The sequence below is a fragment of the Gouania willdenowi genome, chromosome 8 (assembly GCF_900634775.1).
Source record: "Gouania willdenowi chromosome 8, fGouWil2.1, whole genome shotgun sequence".
Classification (NCBI taxonomy): Eukaryota; Metazoa; Chordata; class Actinopteri; order Blenniiformes; family Gobiesocidae; genus Gouania; species Gouania willdenowi.
In genome coordinates, this window is record NC_041051.1 from 31,088,856 (window position 1) to 31,111,818 (window position 22,963).

General features: G+C 37.1%; 2 protein-coding genes across 3 annotated transcripts in view; both read right to left on the bottom strand.

Annotated features, from left to right (window-relative positions):
* ppfia3 (PTPRF interacting protein alpha 3) overlaps window positions 1-9,338 on the bottom strand; it is a 45,019-nt gene extending 35,681 nt beyond the window's left edge. Inside the window, 3 exon segments of the mRNA XM_028454649.1 lie at window positions 1,148-1,249; window positions 6,411-7,028; window positions 9,156-9,338. Of these exon segments, the coding sequence (XP_028310450.1) occupies window positions 1,148-1,249; window positions 6,411-6,761 (453 nt within the window). The 5' untranslated portion in view covers window positions 6,762-7,028; window positions 9,156-9,338.
* A 1,627-nt stretch (window positions 9,339-10,965) lies between these two features.
* On the bottom strand, window positions 10,966-22,433 carry nucb1 (nucleobindin 1). 2 transcript variants are annotated; one of them, XM_028456039.1, is made up of 14 exons: window positions 22,348-22,433; window positions 20,800-20,929; window positions 19,943-20,050; window positions 19,085-19,217; window positions 18,357-18,460; window positions 18,104-18,289; window positions 17,181-17,271; window positions 16,464-16,522; window positions 15,518-15,610; window positions 15,336-15,425; window positions 14,278-14,448; window positions 11,989-12,100; window positions 11,805-11,913; window positions 10,966-11,546 (listed from the first exon to the last, which is right to left on the bottom strand). In XM_028456039.1, exons 2-13 carry the CDS (start codon window positions 20,923-20,925, stop codon window positions 11,843-11,845), a joined length of 1,344 nt encoding a protein of 447 aa, XP_028311840.1. In that variant the 5' UTR covers window positions 20,926-20,929; window positions 22,348-22,433; the 3' UTR covers window positions 10,966-11,546; window positions 11,805-11,842. The 2 variants fall into 2 exon arrangements, with proteins under 2 accessions (XP_028311840.1, XP_028311839.1); XM_028456038.1 differs by lacking the exon at window positions 10,966-11,546 and having other exon boundaries at window positions 11,751-11,913.
* Window positions 22,434-22,963: the final 530 nt, after the last annotated feature.

Below are 22,963 nucleotides of genomic sequence, written 5' to 3' on the forward strand. Positions count from 1 at the left end.
CAACATCTTTATCTTTTCCTGATTATTTAGAGTAGTGTTTCTCAAATGGGGGTGCGTGTACCCTAGGGATACGCAATGGCACAAAAGGGGGGGTACTTGAGAGAAAGAGAGAAGTGAAAAATTAACACATAAAGTGACCAAAAGTGATATAAACTATAGAAATAAATCAATTCATGCTCCACTAAATCAGTGTTCTTCTACCTTGGGTTGGGACCCGATGTGGGGTCGCCTGGAGTTTAAATGGGGTCGCCTGAAATTTCAGAATTTGTTTTTTGAAATTTGTTAATTAAAAAAAAAAGAAAAAAAAGATGTTTAATTAAAACAACACACAATCTGGTATTTCTATACTTTCATATTGTGAATAGATCAAAAATTGTTGAACCACTGGCACTAAATACTGTTTCTTCCACTTATTTGCAAAATTAGATTTTTTAAATGTGTGCTATCACTCATTCATTCCATCATTATGATCTATATGTTTTTAAATAGTTTTCTAAGCAAAATGTTGTAAGTAATCAAACAAAGAGGGGACTAAAAACTTAAGAGATTCACTGATATAGAGCAAACAAAAGCAGCACAAGTTGGTATTTTAACTGAAAAAGTGACTAAAGGATCTAAAAATCAGGCTGAATGTTTCACTCAAATAGAAAACAATAGCATGTTTACAGAAAGTGGGGCCCTGTGACATCATCAATCATGTGATTTCAAGATGGAGGAACACAGGCTCTAAAAGTGTGAATAAAACAAATATGGTGCAAAACAGCTGATTTAGGACCTGTTATCATTAGAGATGCTAACAGGAAGCTAACACAAGAGGAAGGTTCACTTTTATTAAATTATTTATTTCAGGCTCAGTAATTGTGATTAATTGTAATTGAACTTTAATAATTTAGACCATAATTGTAGTTGACTTTCTCTGGATAAAAAAAATAATTGTAATTGAATTGTAATTGGAAAAAATGTTGGTCACTGTCATCATAATTGAATTGTAATTGAAAATGGGTAATTGAAAACGTAATTATAACTGAAAAATGTAATTGACCCCAACCCTGGTGTAAAACAATGCGTTTTATTAGGCATTAATCTTCTAATAAGTACATTTGAAAGCGCGTGTGATGGATGAAGCGGGGGGCGTGGACATACTGACCCTGGTGTTGTTCCTCTCAGCCTTCAGCTCAGCGATCTCCTCCTCCCTCTCCAGCAGCTGCTCCCTGCACAGGTTCAGGTCTTTGGTCAGCACTGCAAACTCCTGCAGGGTCACAAGGGGGCGCCATTACTCACACAACACAGAATCATCACACTCTGATCCTCGAGGGGCGCAGTTCTGCTCTGTTAGCTGAGCTGCGTGATGAAGGTGTCTGATCGCACGCTTACATCCAACACGCAGGACGGCAGTGATGTTCAGTCAGTGATGCTCAACATGTCTTCATTTTAATTATTATTCCTCCAGAAAACCTCTTTATACCCATTTTCTTTCTCCATTTTACAACAGTTTTGACACTTTTTTCATACTTTAACTTCATTTTGCCAATAAATATCCCTTATTTTCAATTTTTTTGTCCATTTTTGCATGTTCTTTTTGACACTTTTATCCAATTTATGTCCACTTTTTATCCAAATAAGCTACCTTTTGCCCACTTGTTTCCTTTTTCCCTACATTTGACCTCTTTTTGTTCCACATTTTTGCCTTTTTTCACTATTGTTTGCCACATTTGGCCCATTTAAGCTCCCTTTTGCCATTACATATCACCTGGTTCCTCTTTTTCTCCCGTTCTTTGGCATTTTTGACTGCTTTTGGCCCATTTTGGTCAATTTTCACTCTTTTCGTACCACGTTTTTTTGCCACTTTTGGACCATTTTTGCCACCTGATATTGATTTTTGACTCACAACCCACCAATAGAAAACTAGACCAGTATGGCAGTGCTCCATTGGGACCACATCAAGAACCAAGAACCATTCACTCTAATCCACGCCTATGATCAATTCTATTCCAATCAGCTCAACATTGAGTTTTATTTTAATTGGAGCCCCTGTAGAGAACCCACAAAAGCACAGGGAGAACATGCAAACTCATCACAGAAAGATTCCAGAAAAAGTTCCTGCCTGAGGACACAAACTATGAACCAGTTAAAAAACACATCATTAAAGTCTCAATAGCAAAATGTTCTTAGATGCCTTTATTAAAGGCCCGGGGACCAAATCTGGTCCTCTAGAGCAGAGGTTCTCCACCTTGGGGTCATTAGACACTGGCAGGGGTCACCAGATGCCCATTTTTCTGCAACTACATCTTGCCATATTTTAACCTATTTTTATCACTTTTTCTTGCCATATTTTTGCTCCTTTTAATGTATTTTTGCTACATTACACTTATCCATCATATTTCTTTCTTTACTGTTGCTACTTTTGGGCACTCATAAACCCTTTGCACCACTTTTTCCACCTAATATCACATATGTTGACCTATTATTGTCACTTTTTAACCTCTTTTCATCATATTTCATGCTTTTTTTTTTGCCAATTCAACCACATTCAAGTTTTGTTATGCCCATTATTTTTCAGTTTAAACTAATTGTTCTTACTTTTTAAATTGAATTTCTCAGAAGGAATACCACAAACTAATGCATTTTGAAGTGAAATATCACTTATTGCCTGGATATTGTCGGTGCTTTAAATACTGTAAATGGGTCAATGACATATATGGATTATTTACACATGACATTTCATAAAACGGGCAACATCGGGCAAGGTTTACATGAATATTATGATTTGAAATAAAAATTAAAATACTTTGATATCTTTTACAAGACATTTAGTAAGTAAATATAGTATGAGTGCATACTGTATATATTAAGTTTCTACATATTAGGTAGTTTCCTGCCATTTTGTGTGTGTGTTTTTTAGCTGTTGTTTTGTGAATTTTTTAGCTTAATTTGTGTATTTTTCTTGGTTTTTGTGTACATTTGTTGTCGTCTGAGTTTATTTTGTGCAGTTTCCTGTCATTTTGTGGGCTTTTGTTGTGTTCTGTATTTTTGACATTATCGGGCAAAGTTTGCATAAATATCACGATTTGAAATGAAAAAAAAACCAAAAAAAAAAAAACACATTGACATCTTTTACAGAACTAAAATAGAACTAAAATAGTGCAGAAAATAAATATCAATAAATTTAAAGTAATTTTAAAGATTTTTTTAAAACAGCAGTCATGGCCACATGATATTTTGACACTTTGAATAACAGATTATATTACAGAAGTAATTTAGTCAGTAACATTAAAGAAAAAACTAAAAAATGAGTGAATGCATACTGTATATATCATATTTGATATCTTTTATGCATTTTAACCTTTTTTTAACCAAAAATATGCAGTTGGACAGAATATTTGGGTGTCATATTTCACATCATCAAGCCAAATATCATATATATATGTGGAAGTGCAAACGAGGGCACAATACTCCTCTTTTTCCCACATTAAATCTGTGGCCCACATGTGATCAAACTGCTGCATCTTTGCAACCCCTGAAGGACAACCAATCACACTCCACTTCCTATTTTCCCAGTTCAGTCTAATGAAGTCATGGTGACTTCATCAGCAATCCCAGGATTCCAACACGTAGAACAAACATGAACGGACATAGTTAAGCTGTTAGCGAGGAAACGAGTCACTAAATCCTAAATTAGGCTAAACGCTGCAATAATCACTGAAGGATACTTCTCATTCTGTGCAATTCAAAACCATTAAACATAATTGTGATGTGAGCTACATTACAACCACCATTAACATCTGAAGCCTTTGGTCCGACTAACGGGTAACCGTGGCAACGCAACAACAACAAAGAGGCAAGAGAGTGACATCACCCATCAAAGGAGAAGAGCCGTAATTACACACACACACACACACACACCACACACACACACACACACACACACACACACACACACGCACACACACACACACACGTGCTGAGACACGTGTGTGTGTGAAACACGTGCATTTTTTAAATAGAAGGAATAGAAAGATGCAAAGTGCAGTGATGCATGCTGGGAGCTTCTGCTGCTAATGCTGCTGCTGTTATCTGTGCTCTAGAGCTCAGTTTACACACACACACACACACACACACACACACACACACACACACACACACACACACACACACAACAGCACATCAACACCCTCTGAAACGCCTTTAAAGAGTACAGCACGAACAGTCTGAGACACAGTGTGTGAGCACGGATCAGTCAACACACACACACACACACACACACACACTGTGTCATCGTCTGTGTGACTTTTATCAACGTGATCGTCACATTGGAGAGAAACATAATCAACATTTACAATAATGACCAATGTGAAGAACAAAGGCTCTGTTTGTTATTGATGAGGTCTTTTTTGTGTAATTGTTGTCGTTTTGTGTGTGATTGTTGTCATATTCATGGCTGTCTTTTTTTTAATCACCTGCACAGTGACTGACTGAGAAGATGAAACGTGGATGTGTGTCTAATGTTCCGTCTCTTGCTGTAACTCAACCCACTACAGCAAACTGAATTACCCCTCAGGGATATATAAAGTTCTCTGATTCTGATATTCATGCATTTTGGTGCATTTTGTGTTATTTTACATATTTTCTCTTTGGTTTTATGTTGTTTTGTTGTTCTCTTGTGTATTATGAGTTTATTTTGTGTAATTTCCTGTAATTTTGTTGTCTTGTCTATTTTTTAGTTTATTTTCTGTAGTTTCCTTTCATTTTGTGTGTTTTTGTTGTTGTCTTGTATATTTTCCATTTATTTTGTGTAGTTTCTTGTAGTTTTCCTGTAATTTTGAGCGTTTTTTGTGTATTTTTTTCGTTTATTTCCTGTAGTTTTCTGTCATTTTTGGTTTTGTCATGTACATTTCTGAGTTTATTTTGTGTCATTTTGTGTGTTTTTATTGTTGTCTTGTGTATATTTGATTTGATTTATTTTATGATTCATGTCATTTTGTGCGTTTTTGTTGTTGGCTTGTCTATTTTTTGATTTATTTTGTGTTCTGTCATTTTGTGTGTTTTTATATCTTTTGAAAAACCCATTTTTTGTGTGTTTCTGATTACTTAGCGTAGAGAAATATGCAAATGTCCTAGTTTTGTTAGTCAGTGCATGTTTCATATCAATGTGTGTGTGCGTGTGTGTGTGTGTGTGTGTGTGTGTGTGTGTGTGTGTGTGTGTGTGTGTGTGTGTGTGTGTGTGTGTGTGTGCGCTTTAAAGTCCAGTCACTTCTGCTGTTGTTGGTATTCCAGCCTCACAGACACACATTAACAGTACGAGGAGGAATCATGGTGCCTGAGGGCCTCCAAACAGCAGCTCCTGTTTCTGTCTGAAAATAGAGACCAAGTCGTGCTGGGCTGAGTGGAATTACAACATGATTAACTCTAACATAACTACTTCCTGTGTCGTTCCACGACAGTCAGCATATTTCTATACATTGGAACCACATCCGATTTACGACGCGATATAAAAACATTCACTCATTCATCAATTCTGAGCAAAATGTTGCAGTCGAACAAAAGGGGGTACGTGTAGGGCTGGGCAATATATTGTGATTCAAGACATACAGTATCTGGTTTTCTATTTTGACGATATAGAAAATGACATTATCGTCTTTATCAATATTTTTTAACTTTAACTAAGTGCATAGTGCAGCAGATTATTTGCATATTTCAAGAGAATCGTTCACTTTGGTATAAAAGCATGAAATTTGGCACAGACACTCTTTAAGGGTCATTATTTTGGAAAAAGACGTTGGCCACTCAAATATTCAATATGGCAACCATTTTTCAAGATGGCCGCCATTGCTGTTCAATGGTTTTTATATATCCAAAAAATGCTCAGATCGAGCCAAACGAGGAGTCAACGGAAAGGTCTGGTCCTCTCGAGTCCGAATATGTGCATCCCCCCCGGGCAGAGTTAGACCTGCACCCGCTAGAGGCAGAACACTCAATAGTGCTGCAAAAAATGGCTTATTTTGTAAAAAATGTGGCACCAGTGGACGCGTTTTATTCCCCCGAGTCTGAATATGTGGTTTGTTTTTGGCTAGAGGCCGAATGGTGTTTTCGTGCACCAGGGGTAACCTCGGTCAATGGGAGAAAGCAGTATCAAAGTCACTCCCTTTTGCTCATACTCCTCTGAGGTTACCCCTGGTGCAGGAAAACACCAAACTTCTGCGGCCTCGGGAGGACCAGACCTTTCGTGATCCGAACAGGCTGAGTGTTTCGCCTCTAGTGGGCGCAGTCCTGACTCTACCCGAGGGGGGATGCACATATTCGGACTCGGGCGGACCAGACCTTTCCGATGGCATCTGCTTAGTGGTAGGGCCCCCCCCCACCCACCCTCCAGCTTCAGCCCCACCTCCCAGCCTAAGCCCCGCCCCCCATACCTGTGGCAGGGCAATGGAGAGCTGCCTCTGCAGGGACTCCTTCTCGTGTCCGAGCTCCCTGAGGCGGAGGTGGGCCGTCCCCAGGCTGTCCTGGGTCTCCCTCAGACTCTCCAGCAGTCGCTCTCTCTCCGTCAGCATGTTCACCATCAGGGACTCCAGGTTCCCCGTGCTCCCCCCTTCATCCCCAGCACGGTGGTCCCGCCCGCCATAGCCCCCCACCCCTCCTCCTCCCACGCCTCCTCCGCCCATCCCTCCTCCACCGCCCCCCGCTGGGGACGAAGAGCCCCCGCCTCCTCCGCCTCCTCCTCCTCGGCCATCCTCAGAGATGGTGGGCATCACTTCACACATCATCCTGAGGCTTTATCTGAGTTCTCTGAGCAGGTCACCTGAGCTGAGGCTGAGCAGCTGATTGGCTGTGAGTGTGTGTGGGGGTATGTGTGGGGGGGGCTCAGCTGCTGCTGTTTTCCAGGAAGGAGTGACGAAGGGAAACTGGGACTGAGGTGGGAAGGAAAGAGAGGAGTAAAGGAGGGGGGAGGTGGGGGTGCAGGGTGAGAGGGAGGAGTGTGAACTTATAGGGTGACCTCTGACCCCAGGGCTTCACTGAGGACCACCATCAACCTGTAAGAAGAAAGAAAACAGATCATATTAACGCAGCACGTTTACAGGGTGTGATGATGATGATGATGATGATGATGATGATGATGATGATGATGATGATAATGAGGAGGAGGAGGAGGAGAATGCCTTGCTTGGTGGGAAGCCTCCACGCAGGCACAAGGAGGACTTGCCCGGGCAGCTTGCAGCCTTGGTGCGACAAATGACCGACCAGGGGGCGGGGGGGTGGGGGGGGGGGGCAATGTGGGGTCAATCCGTGAAGGGAGGTGCCCAACAACCCCCAGACAGAAGGGGAAGGAGCCAGCCAACCCGGACCCCTCTTTAAAAGTCACTCAAGGTGAGGGCCGCTCGGGGGGCGACTCTGGTTGGCGAGTCACCAGAGGAGCAGCATGGTGTGGGATTCTGGGGGGGGGGGACGACCCACATGGAATGGATGAGGAAAATCAGAAAGATGATGATTTGTTACATCACATCTTTGTATAAACTAGATTTAAACTCGTCCTGGTTCAATTAATCTTGAAAATTACTGATATGTTTACTGAATTCCTGCTGTTTCGCTATAATTGAGATGTTTTACTTTATTTTTGGGGGGGTTGTGGAAAGCATAGGGAGAACATGCTAGTAACTGTTACTTTGAGTACTATTTAAATGAAGAAAGTATCTATTCGTACGGTTGTCATACGGACAACTCCCGGTGTTATTGGTACATTTACCGAAGTACAAGTACGTAGCATCTTAGGTTTACGGTTAGGTTTAGTCTTAGTCACGTGACCTAAACTAGCCAATGAGGGGTGATGAATATGAACAGAATGTTGGTATATTGATACGGTAACCCTACGGATAGCCACTGCCTTAATCGAACCATACAAGTTTTTTTTGCAGAGGAGAAAAAGTTTTCCCAAATCCATTCAAAAAAATACAATTAATATAAGAATAATTAATATAAAATACATAATATACAAATATTTAAAGTTTCATGTCACAGATGTGAGTTGTACCTCAGGTGTGTAGTATAAGTTTTCAGTGAAATAGTCCCAAACTTTTCAGACTTTAGGTTGGTTCTTTTTCTGTTGCACAATTCTTCTTCACAATGGAAATGATGAAGCGACACTGCGCCCCGCAGTTCATCTATGGTACTGCACCCAGCAAAATGGAGCAGAAAAAATTTTAACATGACTTTACTACATTAAACGACGTCATCATTATCAATTATATTACTCATCATTTTTGCATTATTGTATATGTTATACACACACGTTGTTGGTGTAAATATGTTGAGACAGTCTATTTATATATTTTCTTTTGCCCTCCATCAAATCTCAAACTCCAGCTACTTTTTACTTGTACTTGAGTATTTTATGTATGACTTAATTGTACTTGTACTTGAGTAAGAAATGTCAGTACTTTTTACACCTTTGATGATAATAGTGTGTTAATGTAATTTACTGTAAATTATGGGATGTTCTGGACTGGGTTTGAACAGCCTGCAGACATGGACAGGATGTGATGACGGGAGCGGCTGGAGGATGATGATGATGATGATGATGATGATGATGATGATGATGATGATGATGATGAAGGCTACACTCGTGGATCCATGTGACCGCCTCTCCTCAAAGGAAGCGGATCGGACTCGCGCTGTTGCAGCAGTTATCGGGTTATAGCGGGGAAGAATCGCGATACTTCATCTAAACGCTCTGATTATCGAGAAGAAGAAAAAATAAGAAAAAACGATGCTGGGGAAATGAAATGTCAGGCCTGTGGGTGGGAGAGGGTTGATAATGGTTATACTGGGAAGGAACGGGTGTGACTGGGAGGACAGACAGTGTGTGTTTGTGTTTGGGTAGGGTTGGGGGGGGGGGGGGGGGGGGATCAGCCTGTTTCTGTGTTGCGTTCGAGGCTCCCATCATGGTGGGAGGTGCCAATTATCACCAAGTGCTGATGGAGGCCTAATTAACACGAGACCGATTGGAACTGATCGGATCCACTGACACGCTACATGTCCGCTTTAATCCGACTGAGCAGTTTCCCATTATCAACACCCCACACCCTGAACCCCCCCCCCCCCCCCCTCCCCTCCCTCCACCGCCCATAAAAACAGCTGGACGCTCGTGCACATCCGTCTCTTACCGTTTCCATGACGCACAGATCTAAAGGAACGTGACGGAGGATCGGGGCTCGCTCGGTTTTTCACGCCATCACAGCCTCGGGTTGTGCCGGTTATTCCAGTTTCATCCCGGTTTCCATCCCTCCTCATCCTCCTCCTCATCCTCCTCACTCTGCTCTGGGAGCGACGGCACCGCTCAGCTGTGCGTAAAGACGCACGGAAAGGACGCACGATCCGGGGAGGTCCTTCGGAATAAAACACGCAGTCATTGTAATAAATTTGCACTGTGGATGTCAATCATATAGTCAGAAACAATTTAACACGTGTAGAATCTGAACACAATATCAGATAGAAATACAAAAACAATATGACTCCATAAACATAAGCAAAATAAGGCTCTGAAAACATATAAGATTAGATAGAAATACACAAAATACACGAAAAACCTCTGAAAATCCACAAAATGAGAGAAAAATGCACAGAAAGACAAAAAAAAGTACATCGATTCAAGGGTCACATTATCAACATTCCTGTCAGCATTTAATAAACAAAAAACACAAGCAAATTGTGTAGTTTTTGTTGTCGTTTTGTATATTTATTTATTTATTTATTTATTTTATTTTTTCCAGTTCATTTTCTTTTTTGTGGTCATCTTGTGTGTTTCTAGGTGGTTTTAGTGTATTTCTGTTGTCGTTTTGTATATTTGTAATTCACTCCGTTTTTGGAATTAATTCTGTTGTTTTTTGTGATTTTGTTTTTTAGAAGTCATTTTTGTGTATTTTAATGACGTTTTCATGTCATTTTAGTTGTCACCCTTTCGTCCAAATGTTGCCTGGTGACTAATGCTTTTATTTTGAAAAGCCATTCTGGTTTGATCTCGATCTATTTCCCTGACTCTGCACCACTTGATGCTCCTTCTTAAAGAAACAAACCCTCTGATAACTCAAATCTGCTCCACCCTTTTGTCCTCCTGTGGTTTCCGTCGTCTTTACTTGCTTTATTTGCATTTTAAACCCCAAAGTAAAATTTAAAAAAAAACACCCACTCCATTAGAGTTCTTTTATTTTATTTTATATTTTTATTAAACTTTCAGCGCTTTCAGATTGAAGGGTTTTTAACATCATGCGCCGCCACCACCATCTAGTGGATAGAAGAGGAACTGCAGCTAACGTTTAAGTGACATAGTAAAAGTAAATATTTTTTTTAATGCGCATAATTTATGTTAAAATAAATTACTATATTATCTCCCATATTACAGATTTGAAAATAAAATTATACAAAATCACAACAAAAATACACAAAATGACTCTAAAATCCAACAAAGTGAGAAAAAATACACAAAATTAATATTTGAAATAACACATCACCGGAAAAATTACACAAAATTAGTTTGAAAACAAACAAAAATTCCCAAAAGCAACACAAAATGACTAAAAACCAACAGAATTTGAGAAAAAACACACAAAATTAGAGGAAAATACACAAATTGCCTTAACAAAAAAAAAAAACACACAAAAATAACTCGTAAAAACACAAAACCGTAAAAGAAACACACAAATGACTCCAAAAAAACGACCTTGAAAACAAACAAAAATGAGATTACTCCAAAAACGTACAAAAATACACACTTTATTTCCTGTAATAATACTCAGAGCAGTGCTTATTTTGTCATCGTTTTGAACATTTCTGTAGTTGTCGTGTGTTATTATTGTTGTTGTAGTTTTGTGCATTATTCATTCATAGTCATTTTGTGTTTACTGCCCATGTCTGTTCCAAATGTAATGGCACACTGATGTACACCAGAAAACAAACAAAGTTGTGAGGAAAAAAAAAGATGTTTTAGGGGAAACTTTTATTGACCTCAAAGTAAAGCATTAATGCACAGATTGTGTTTGGTTTACAGGTTAGAACAGGTTCAGTTTGTCAAAACATTATGTATATCAGGACAAATGTCACTGACATGTCAATCTGTGGAAGTGACAGATGCAGCAGCTGCAGTGGGCGGAGTCACCACAGGTCATCTGAGGTCAGCGGGTCAGAGGAAAGCTGATAGGAATGTGACAGAGCGATATTCCACCGGGAACCACAGACGACAACAACCAACACACTGTTGTCTGAGAAACAAGACTGACAAAGTGTTTGTTTCGCAGAAAGAAAACTGTGCTTTTATTTTGGTACGTCTGTTCCTGCAGCTCCTTCCTTTGTCTCTAACGCTACGCATCAACGAGTAAACATCTGCAGCACAGCTGGGTGAGAACCTGAAATTATGAATGAAAATTAAATGAACGCTGCTAGCTTTAGCGTAACCTACATGCTAATGCTAAAGCGTGTAGTGTGTGTAGGTCTGTTGTGTGTCATGTGTGTAGGTCTGTTGTGTGTCATGTGTGTGTAGGTCTGTTGTGTGTCATGTGTGTGTAGGTCAGTTGTGTGTAGGTCTGTTGTGTGTCGTGTGCAGGTCTGTTGTGTGTCGTGTGTGTGTAGGTCTGTTGTGTGTCATGTGTGCGGAGGTTTGTTGTGTGTCATGTGTGTAGGTCTGTTGTGTGTCTTGTGTAGGTCAGTTGAGTGTTGTGTGTCGTGTGTAGGTCTGTTGTGTGTCATGTGTGTAGGTCAGTTGTGTGTCGTGTGTGTAGGTCAGTTGTGTGTCGTGTGTAGGTCAGTTGTGTGTCGTGTGTAGGTCTGTTGTGTGTCATGTGTGTAGGTCTGTTGTGTGTCATGTGTGTGTAGGTCTGTTGTGTGGAGGCTCAGCAGGGATGTTGTTACTCTGACCAACAGCTTCAGCTTCTGTGGGAGAAAAACAAACACAAGTTAGAAACACAAACTACACAATGTGCACAACGCAGACACACAATCTTTCACCTTCAGCTTTAACACTTTGGGCTTCAAACTTCAGCTCCCCGTTAGGACCCGCAGGAGGCTGCCCGTCCACTGCCTGCTGCTCCTTACGTCTCTGAGACATCTCAAGCACCGCCTGCAGGTAATCAACAACACTGAGTCACATGACCAAAATCACATACCCATAACAAAGCTTCTACATGACCTACATAGATACTTTTTGTTCAGATTGAAGTAGAAACCTTAGTGGTTACAGATGATGTGAAATTTTGGAAATAACAGATACTGAGTGACAATAAATCCTGTTTAATATACAGAAATCTGTAGTCTGCCTAAAAAATAGATATTTACATCTAATATAAAGCCATTTGTCATTATCGAAGGCTACAAATCAGAAATTATTGAAATAATGTATGTACACAACTGAAACAAGTTATGTGATAATACACATTTTTGTAATGAATAGGTGGAAGCCCACTTTGCCACAGTTGTGCCAAATTTGACCACAAGTTTGAAAACAAGTTTGTAACTGTAATATGTCAGTCAAAGTGATTCCAATCATTGTTCGTCTTATTTTTGACAACTAGGTGTTGAAATTTGGCTTGAAATAAACACATTAACTATTTCTATTCAGGTTTCTGCTGTGCCATGCGTAATGCTATTTTTCGTCCCACTCTGATGCCGTTACGCACGGGTGTTATTCAGCAATGCTTTGACCAATCAGAATAATTGACAGTGTTGTGAAGCTGTGAAGAGCCTGTAGAAATTGGTGATCTCAAACACTTTGGGGGTGGGCTTTAGCTTTGGCCAATCAGAGCTGGATAAAAGATGCACCGGCCCTTTTACGCACGAGTGCTATGAACTCATTTTTTGACTGAGACATGGCTGGATATGTGTAAAGACGGTACGTGTCTGACGACACGATTTAGATTTAACAAAATATGGAGTTTTATGCTCATTGGAGCAACTTTTGATAAGAAACAACAAAGGTAAGACACCATTTGTCATCATTGCCGACTTTTGCCGCTGTGTATTTTCTGATTATATGGTGGTGTTTTGGTACGTAACAGCCGACCTGTATATCAGTGGATTCAGCTCAGCTTGTAGTTTCATGTAGGCTCTTGTTATAGAGCTCTGTGTTTATTTTGTGACTCACAGTAGTGGAAAAATGCAGAGTTTGCGGAGTTCTCGACTTCTCCCTCTTTGAACATAATGGCCTAGTGTGTGTGCTGTGGTCTGTTGTTCTGAATGTGTGTTGGCTACAGATGTATCTGAGTTTCTTAGGATTACGGAGAGGTATTGAATGTGTGATTTAATTCATTCTTTACAACATTTAGACCCGTGAGAGTCACACAAGCTGGAGCAGCCCCCACGGGCCGGTTCGGTGGAGTTGTCACACACACACAGGAACTTAAGGAAGGACTTTTTGTTGCTGGCCAATAGGAAGAAAGCATAAAGTCACATGACTGTTGTATTGGTGATCTGAAATATTATGAAGTTACAAAAAATAAATAAAATGTGGCGATGATAAAAAAAAAACAAAAAAAACTTGAACATCTCTGATTAAAGGACCCAGAGTTGGTATTATGGATCTACTGGTGCCCTGCGTTTCTTGTGATCATTTGTCGCGTGTTGACGGCTGTTGTTTGCAACTCTACGTATTAAAACGTAAAACGTTATTTTTACTGTCCTCACAAAAACAGTCATTGTTTTTTTAAAGTCTCTAATTGTAAATTTTTCAACATCTATTGTTTACTGTTTTCAGTCACCAGTTTATATGGATACTACTTGGACCGTAACACCGCAAAACGTAAGCTGAAACAACCAAAGACTGCATTAAAACCAGAAAAACTGCTGCTAGAAATCACACAGGATACCAGCTGAGATAAATCCTGGACAGTCCTAGCAACCTGGACCAGGAGCTGGACCAGGATCTGGGGAGTGAAAAGGGCTGTAGCGGACTTCCCGTTGAGATAAAATAGTTTATATCTACTAAATTTCTTTAGTTACATCGGTTTTTTTCCCAAAACAATTGAGTGAAAAAGGTTTATGTGACCCAAATGTATTCATTACACTTAATAACTAATGAATTAATATTTATATTTTTTTACAGTGGAGGGTCAGTTCATCAATTTGCATTTTTTTAAATGTTTAAATTATTTTATCTTTGTGGAAGCTGTACTTTTTAGTTTGTTTGAAAAACACATGCCATTGAAACTTCCTTTCACTTCTGTTGAAGCGACGTACCCAGATACCACAGCACACATTCAGAGGTTTAGTGCCTCTGCTCTGTTTTGAGGTTAATGTTATTACCTGCTGGTATTCTTTCCTCTGAGCCTCCAGAGCTTTGCCTCGCTCCTTCAGCAGCTCCTGCTCCTGTCGCAGAGTCTCCGCCCTCCTCTTTAGCTCCTCCTCTTTGTCTCGGAGCTCCGCCTCAAACCTCTGCAGCTCGTCCTCCGTGTACGCCGGCTGAGCGTCCAGAGTCTGAGGACGACAGAGTGGAAAGGGTTGAGTAACAATCATCATTTAAAGTCCCTTAAAACCTAAAACAGGATAAAAAACTAAGACATTTTTTAATTACTTTTATTTTATATATATATTTTTTATATTTACTAATGTCAGGTCAGAAAAAATGTTAGATTATTCTCAGGAAATCAATCTGAAAAACCTTTTTTTAATTATTTTTTCACATTGAATAAATAATAAATAAAGTATCTAATTAGATATCTAATATATAAAAAAAAACCCTAACTAATAGAATTAAAGAAATAGATCAAAAACAATAAATAAATAAGGCTGTGATCCACTGTTTTTTTTTAATAGAAATTCATTTATTTACTGCAATTAAAAAAGGCAAGCTAAGAAGTGTTTTTTATTATTTTTTATTTATTTTCATATTCACTACTGTCAGGTCAGAAAAAATGTTGGATTATTCTCTGGAAATCAATTTGAAAAAGTTTTTCTTAAATTATATACATAATATATATATATACATATATATATAAAACTAATAGAATAAAATAAATTGATAAATAATAATAATAAATAAGGCTGTGATCCATTGTTTCTTAATTAAACAATTAGATTCATTTAATTTAAAAAAGGTAAACTAAGAACTGTTTTTTTTAATTAGTTTTACTTCATATTTCTTTACATTGTTTTTTATATTTACTAATATAAAATGTCTCCGAACATCAATCTGAAAAACTTAAATAAAATGTTTTTGTTTTTACATTGAATAAATAATAAATAAGGAAATAAATAAAAAAATACATATATTTTTTAATTAGATATCTAATATAATAAGTATATATATATATATATATATATATATATATATATATATATATATATATATATACGTGATCTACCTCCCACTCTTTAGGGCTGTTAAAGTTCTTCGTTTCTGTAGATTTGAGGAACTCGTCCAGACTGACCAGCCGATCTCCATTAGCGTCCACCTTAAACAAACAAACAAACAAACAAACAAACAAACAAATCGTGTCAGCAGAAATAAAAACAAGTGGGAGAAAGGATGAAAAGTGTTCCTCACGTTCTTCATGATGTGCTCCCTCATCCTCAGCCTCTCCTCCTCCATCTCCATCATATCGTCCTCCTCGTTCTTTGGGTCGTAAACTTTCTCCAGCTGCAGGACGTGATAGAAATATTATTAATAACTTTATTTTTTAAAGGAGAATCGACCATAATAGATTTACAATATCAATAATAATCAGGATGTTTAAAACTAAGATCTAACAAAAACAATAACATTTCTCCAACACCTGCAGGAATACAGTGTGATAGGACACAGCTGATGGAGGGATATAGATATAAAAATATAGACATAAACGATAGAGCTATAGAAAGACATAGATAGATAGATAGTAATATGACGATACAGATGTAGAGATATAGATATAAGGATATATATAGATTTCAATATAATTATAAAGATGGATATAAAGTTAGATATATATAGAGAGATATACTGCAGATATAAAGTTTATTTAGAAAGAGCTATAGCTATATAGAGGTATAGATGGAAAGATATAGATGAATAGATATAGAAAGAGACAAATAGATATAAACAGATAAAATTATATATACAAATAGTGAAACAGAGATATAAGTATAGAGATAGATATTATGTAGAAAATGAATATATAAAAATATAAATAGATATAGAGATATAGATAGATATAGATAGATGGAGATAGATATAGACAGATAGTGATAGATATACTGTATAGAGAGATAAATATATATATATAGATAGACACACAGATAGATATTTTAATACAGGATGAGAAAATGAAATGAGGATAAAAGTAAACAACGATGATCTGTACAATATTTACAGATCAATGATTGTGAGGAAATTAGATCTGGAAGATGTAGAGAAAACAGAAGTTTGACACTTTAATAAACGCACACACAAACTATCAAGTGTGTGTGTGTGTGTGTGTGTGTGACATCACATGCTGTTCGTACGTACGTACCTCCTTAGTGAACAGAGCCTCCAGCTCCTGCTCATCCAGGACTCCGTCTTCATTGGTGTCTACAACAGGGAGGAGGAACAGGTTTAGGGCCCTATCATCTCCATGGTAACGGAATCCACTGTTGAACACGGAAATGAACAAAATGTGGATGAAACGCCATCATTTTGAGGCAAAGGACGTTTTCTATGGGGAAATATCCCCCCCCTTGTTTTTGTTTAATCATTACAGTCTGGAATGATGTCATCAGGATCATTTAAATTAAGTTCATTTAAACTAAGTTGATCAAAATTTAATCAATAAACCTGATCAGATTCAATAACCATTGATCCCTGAGAGGAAACTGGGTGACATTAATGCTGTTCTCATAAATCTTTATATGACATAAATAATTAAAAATAAGCAGTCAGAATAATCGATGACAGTTTAACTTATAACTACCTTTTAATTGGAGTTTACACATTATTTTAAATTACATTATTACTTTTTACATACATTTTGTTTAATTATGGTTTTCTTTATTATTATTACTATTATTACAGCAATTTTTCTCAAAAAAAAAACCTGATGAATATTTTTTTTTTTTTTTTAAATTGAATTTTTAAAAATTGATGTGGAAAACATGGAATTTGTAAAAATATAAAGTAAATTTCATAGGGCTCTACAGGTTCACGGAGCGTCAGAGCTGGCGTTAGTGTTTGAAATGAAATGGTTTCTTACCGTGAAGCTTGAAGAAGGTTTTAGGGTTGAACTCCTGTGGATCCAGTCCATCCGTCTCCTCCCAGACTTCCCTCAGCTGAGCCACACTTCCCTGACATACAGACACACACACCAGACACAATCGCATAATTCATAATTCATTACAATTATGATGTAATTATAATTTTTATTGCAATTTTAAAATTCCATGAAAATGTTAATTATTATGCAACACAAAACTGTAGAACCATGTTACAGTTCTATATGTACAGTTCTACACATACGTAGTTAATAATTATTAAAATATGTTTCATATCAAACTTTCCCACATTTTACCATTAAAACATTTTTAATCTAGGGGTACACTGACCATAAATATTAAAACCTTTATTTTCATTGATTATGAAGCCTAACAAGGAAATCAATAGATAGGAAATAAATTAAATGATATATATTTGTTTTTAGTGTATTTTACAGCTGATTTATGACCCGTTAGCATAAGACATGCTAACAGAAAGCTAACACAAGAGGAGGGTTCACTTTTATTAGGTTATTTATTTAAGGCTCAGTAATTGTGATTAATTGTAATTGAACTCGAGTAATTGAGAATGTAATTGTAATTGACTTTCTGAGGATTAAAAAAAATATTTTAAGTTCATTGTAATTGGAAAGAATGCATGTCACTGTAAACGTAATTGAATTTGAAGTGAACATGTGTAATTGAAAATGTAACACGCATGCACACGTGCACTATTATCCTTTTAGGTGTAATTTTGTTGTTTGTTCTTTTTATTATTCAGTATATTTTTCTCTTATTTTGTGTGTTTTTGTTGTTTTTATTATTCTTTCTCTTATTTTGTGTGTTTTTGTTGTTGTTTTGGGAGTTTCTGGTAATATTCAGTAATTATCATTTTTAATTTAAGAAAAAAGAAAGCGTCACCCACAGGTGCGTTGACTTTGGGGTGCTGCCGGTGCTTCTCCTTCAGCTCCTGCATCTTCTTCTCCTCCTTCTCCCTCTTCTCCTGGTCCAGGCCTCTCAGGTACTCCCTCCTCTCGTGCTCCTTCAGCATCTCGTAGCGCTTGAACTCCTCGTGCCGCTCAGCGTCGTAGTTCTCCAGGTCTTTGGTGGCCTGGGAAGCAGAGTGGACGTAGTACGTGATGATGCCAGAACGTGTTATGGTGAGTTGTGCGTCGTACCGTGGAGATGAGCAGCTCCAGGTCTTTGGCTTCAAACGTGTTCTGGTTGTGAGGATCCAGATGTTCAAACTGCTTCAGAAGTGAGGCGTGGTCCATCTGAAGGCCTGAAAAGTACAGTCAAATATTTCTATACACAATTCTGTTTCTAAGGTCACAGATTGAAAGGAAATGTTGTTCAATGGTACCAGTCTGAGCACTGGATCTCAATTTGTGGCCAAGTTATAGGATATACTTATTTTTTATGATGTCACAAACTTTGACACCTACCGATCTTTTTACTGGTAGGTCGTACAACTTCGGTCCAATGAAATAAAATACTCTACTTGAGATGAACTTTTCATAAATGTAAGCATCGAACTTGTACAATACATATTTGCAGAGATATGAAAAATTTTGGTTTTTGACACTTGATGCGACCTTGACCATGACATTGACATTTTGGCTCTAAAAAAGGTCGACATCCTTGACATTGCAATGACATTTACAATTTTCAATTGCCAAATAAAATAAATACATGCTTACATAAAACTTGTATGTGTGTATAAAACTAATAGAATAAAATAAATTGATAAATAATAATAATAAATAAGGCTGCGATCCAGCCTTATTTATTATTGTCCAGTTATTGTCGCTCGCTCGCTCGCTCACTCACTCACTCACTCACTCACTCACTCACTCACTCACTCACTCACTCACTCACTCACTCACTCACTCACTCACTCACTCACTCTGTGTGTTGGAGCTGTCCAGCTTGGCCTTCAGCAACATCCGCAGCCTAGAAACCTCCTGACGCTTCAGCTCGTCCAGGCGCGTCCGTACGTGGTGACCCACCAGGTCCAGCTCTTTACTGAGGCGTCCGTTCTGAACACACACACACACACACACACACACACACACACACACACACACACACACACACACACACACACACACACACACACACACACAAAAAATATATATAAAAAGTTCAAGACGCCACCAGGGCAACGCCCTTAGTCTTTTGTAGAAAATGTTGCTAAGTTTTAATAACAGTAGCCTGTTGTATATACTGGCCATATTTTAGGTGTTTTGGAGTTACCCTGAACGTTAAAATGTATCTTTAAACTGAACAAAATCCTCACAGTTCATTCAAAATGGCGGCTTCCTGTTGCATTTTGGGTAAAGGGTTGATTAAGCAATTTTGTTCATCTTGTCGTGATACATACAGTATGTGTATCAAACTTTGTAGCCACGTTATTTATTTAATAAATAAACGGTTTACAAATTCTGTCCTATCTCTACAGTGATGATGTCATCAGTCCTACCTCTACAGTGATGATGTCATTAGTCCTACCTCTACAGTGATGATGTCAGAAGGTTACAGAATTTCGTAAATGTATATGAAACTAATTGTATGGCCAATTTTCAAGGGGGCGCTATTTAGCCATTTTGCCATTCACATGTGCAATCCCCCTAAAATATAATTTTTTTTGTGTTCAAATTTTCATGAGTTTTTGAACGTGTTTAAGCCCTCAAAAATGTGATTCAGGACTAATTTAAAACCTTGTTTTTAGTTAATTGTGTGTCCTGGGTAAACCTTCTCTGACCTTGATGTCCTCAGCATTGGCCGTCTGCAGCTTCTCTCTGAAGTGAGGATCCGTCTCCAGAACTTCAATTACCTCACGCAGGTATCGGTCGTAGTACAGGCCAGTGTCCTGTAGAGTATGTCAACATATGAGAAGACTTCACACAACATATATATATATATATATATATATATATATATATATATATATATCACGCAATAACAGTCATTTTGTGTTTTTTGGTTGTTATTTTTATATATTTTCTATGTAACTTTGTACATTTTTCTGTCATTCTCCATATTTTTGTTGTTTTGTGTGTTATGAGTCAGTTTGTGTGTTTTTTTTAAGTAAGTTTTGAGTATTTTTGTTGTAATTTTGTACATTTTCTGGTATTCTGTGTATTTTTGTTATTGTTTTTAATGTATTTATGACTCATTTGGCATTTTGCTGATATTTTTGTGCATATTTGTTATTGTTTTGTGTGTTTTTAGACTCATTTTTGTATATTTTCTATGTAACTATTTAAGTTTTTTTGACATTCTGTATATTTTTGTTGCTTTGTGTGTTATGAATCAGTTTGTGTTATTTTCAAGTAAGTTTTGAGTATTTTTGTTGTAATTTTGTACATTTTCTGGTATTCTGTGTATTTTTGTTGGTGTTTTTAATGTAATTATGAGTCATTTGGCATTTTGCTGACATTTTTGTGTTTATTTGTTATGGTTTTGTGTGTTTTTGGAGTCATTTCGTGATACGATCGTCAGCAAAAGCAGTAGGAGTAAACAAAGGAAGGCAAAGCGAGCTGGTAACTAAACCAGTGAATTGAGTGCTTCTGTGAATGCAGCCGAGGAGTGAGTAAAGCCGTCGTGTGGTTAACGCACCACGCTTTCCTCTGGTGGCGGCGGCTCGTCTTTAGGCTCCTGGTTGGCTGCGCTACGGTCGATGGGAACAGACCAAACCACAGCAGAGATGGACAGAAGCACCAGTAAGCCTGGTTTGAACTCCATCGTCCTGGAAAACAGAAATACATCCACACAGGATAGAATAAGGCAATGAAATATCATTTTTAAATCACTAATTTCTGGTGACTCTTTCATTCGTTACAAATACAGATTAGCCAGTACAGGTGCACAAAGTAACAGTAAGCAACAGATATTATTATACTGCATTTTCTTTTAACGACATTTATATTTGAGAAAGTCAAAGTATAAGTGGTTTGAGGTGTATGTTTTAATTGGAAAAAGATTCTGAATAATTATTTAGGCTACTTGAGCTTTGTGCTTTTATCTGCACTGTATATCTATTTCTGTGATATTATGAATTTTTTTTAAAATTTTGCCAAATATATAAATAAAAATATATACATACAAATAAAAAAGTACTATATTTTTTTTTTTTTAAATTTTAATCAAAATGTTTATTTCATTTTATTGTGACTAGACATTTCAGCTGATCTCAAGGTTGAAAATTCTTGCGTTAACAGAAGAAAAAAGCAAATGTTTGAATTTTCAGTGCTGGAATAACAGCAGTTTATTAGAGACTTCAGAGTCCACTTAATAATAATAATAATAAAAATAATAATAATAATAAAAAAACATGTAATATTTGAGAATTAAAATACCTTGTTTAGAAAAGAAAATTATTTGTATATTAAGTTTTTATCATGATTATTATTATTATTATTATTATTATTATTATTATTATTATTAATGTTATTTTTGTTGTCACTGGACATAAAATATTTCCAAAATCTATGTAGATTTTTTTTTCATTTTTAGAGGGTTTTTTTCCTATATAATATATTTATGATAAGATTATAATTATTGTGAATTCAATAAGTAATAAAATATATTTAATACCTTATTCAAGAAGGAGATGTAAGAATAAATACATTTTATTGTTGTTGAAAGTATTCAAGTATTTTTGCTTTTTATTTTCTATATATTTATTATATGATAATGTATTTCGTTATAAAAATCTGTCAGGAGTTCTAGTTTCGATTATTATTTCTTTTTAAAAAAATATAATCGTGTCACTATTATTCACTGACACGTGATAGGAAACGTATAAAAAGAACAATCTGTAGGAGACTTCAAACAGCTACTTTAAAGCCAGATATCACAGCACACCTCCAGAGGTCCACTGGGGTCTGAATAACACTGACTGGTCATAATGTTATGGCTCATTAGTGATGGTGTTTATTTTACTGCGGATGTCACCATTACTGCTCACCCAGTAAACACCGCTGCCATTATAATTATTAATCAAACAGGTTTTTATTTGGCAGCTGTTAGCTAATAACGCGGAGCATTAGCATTTAATGGCGGTGTAACGACTTAATGTGTGGATTTGAGTGGTTACGATTTAATAAAACACCTTTAAAAGACTGAAATCTAAGTGAAAATAGACCTAAATGTGGCCTTACTTACCGAAGGTTTGTTGATTTATCCTTTCCCTGAACTGCTAGCACGACGTCAATCTGTGACGTAATCACGTCTGCATCCTGTTTCTCGTGCTGCGTTCAAAAGAATTGGAATTTTACCTTACACAATTGATAACTTTTTATTGTTTTAACTAAATCTGGCAAATAATACAAATACATTTACACTGAAGTAGTTGTGTTACCAAACACAGACTGTTTAGCCAAACATAATTATTATTCCCAAGTGCAACAACAACGTAAAAGGCAAATCAAAGCTATTTGCAGTGAGAAATTTGTATTTTTTCGAAAGAAAAAAGTTTCTTTTGTATGTTTTTTCTATAGTGTTATATAATTATTTTGATTAGATAACTACTTCATGAAGAAGCACACTCCTCTATGTCAAATGGTTTTCTTTAATGACAGAGATGAATGGCGCCTGCAAATACAAAAGTGCAGCTAAGCAGGAGCTTATAACTCTTATATAAAGCTAAAGCATGTACAAGAACATAGAGAACAAATATAAATGAGCAAACTCACATGAAATAAGTGGAACAGCTCACAAAAACGTCTTAGCAGGAGGGAAGCAGCAGAAAACATGGATGCCTCCTGACTAACTCAGACAT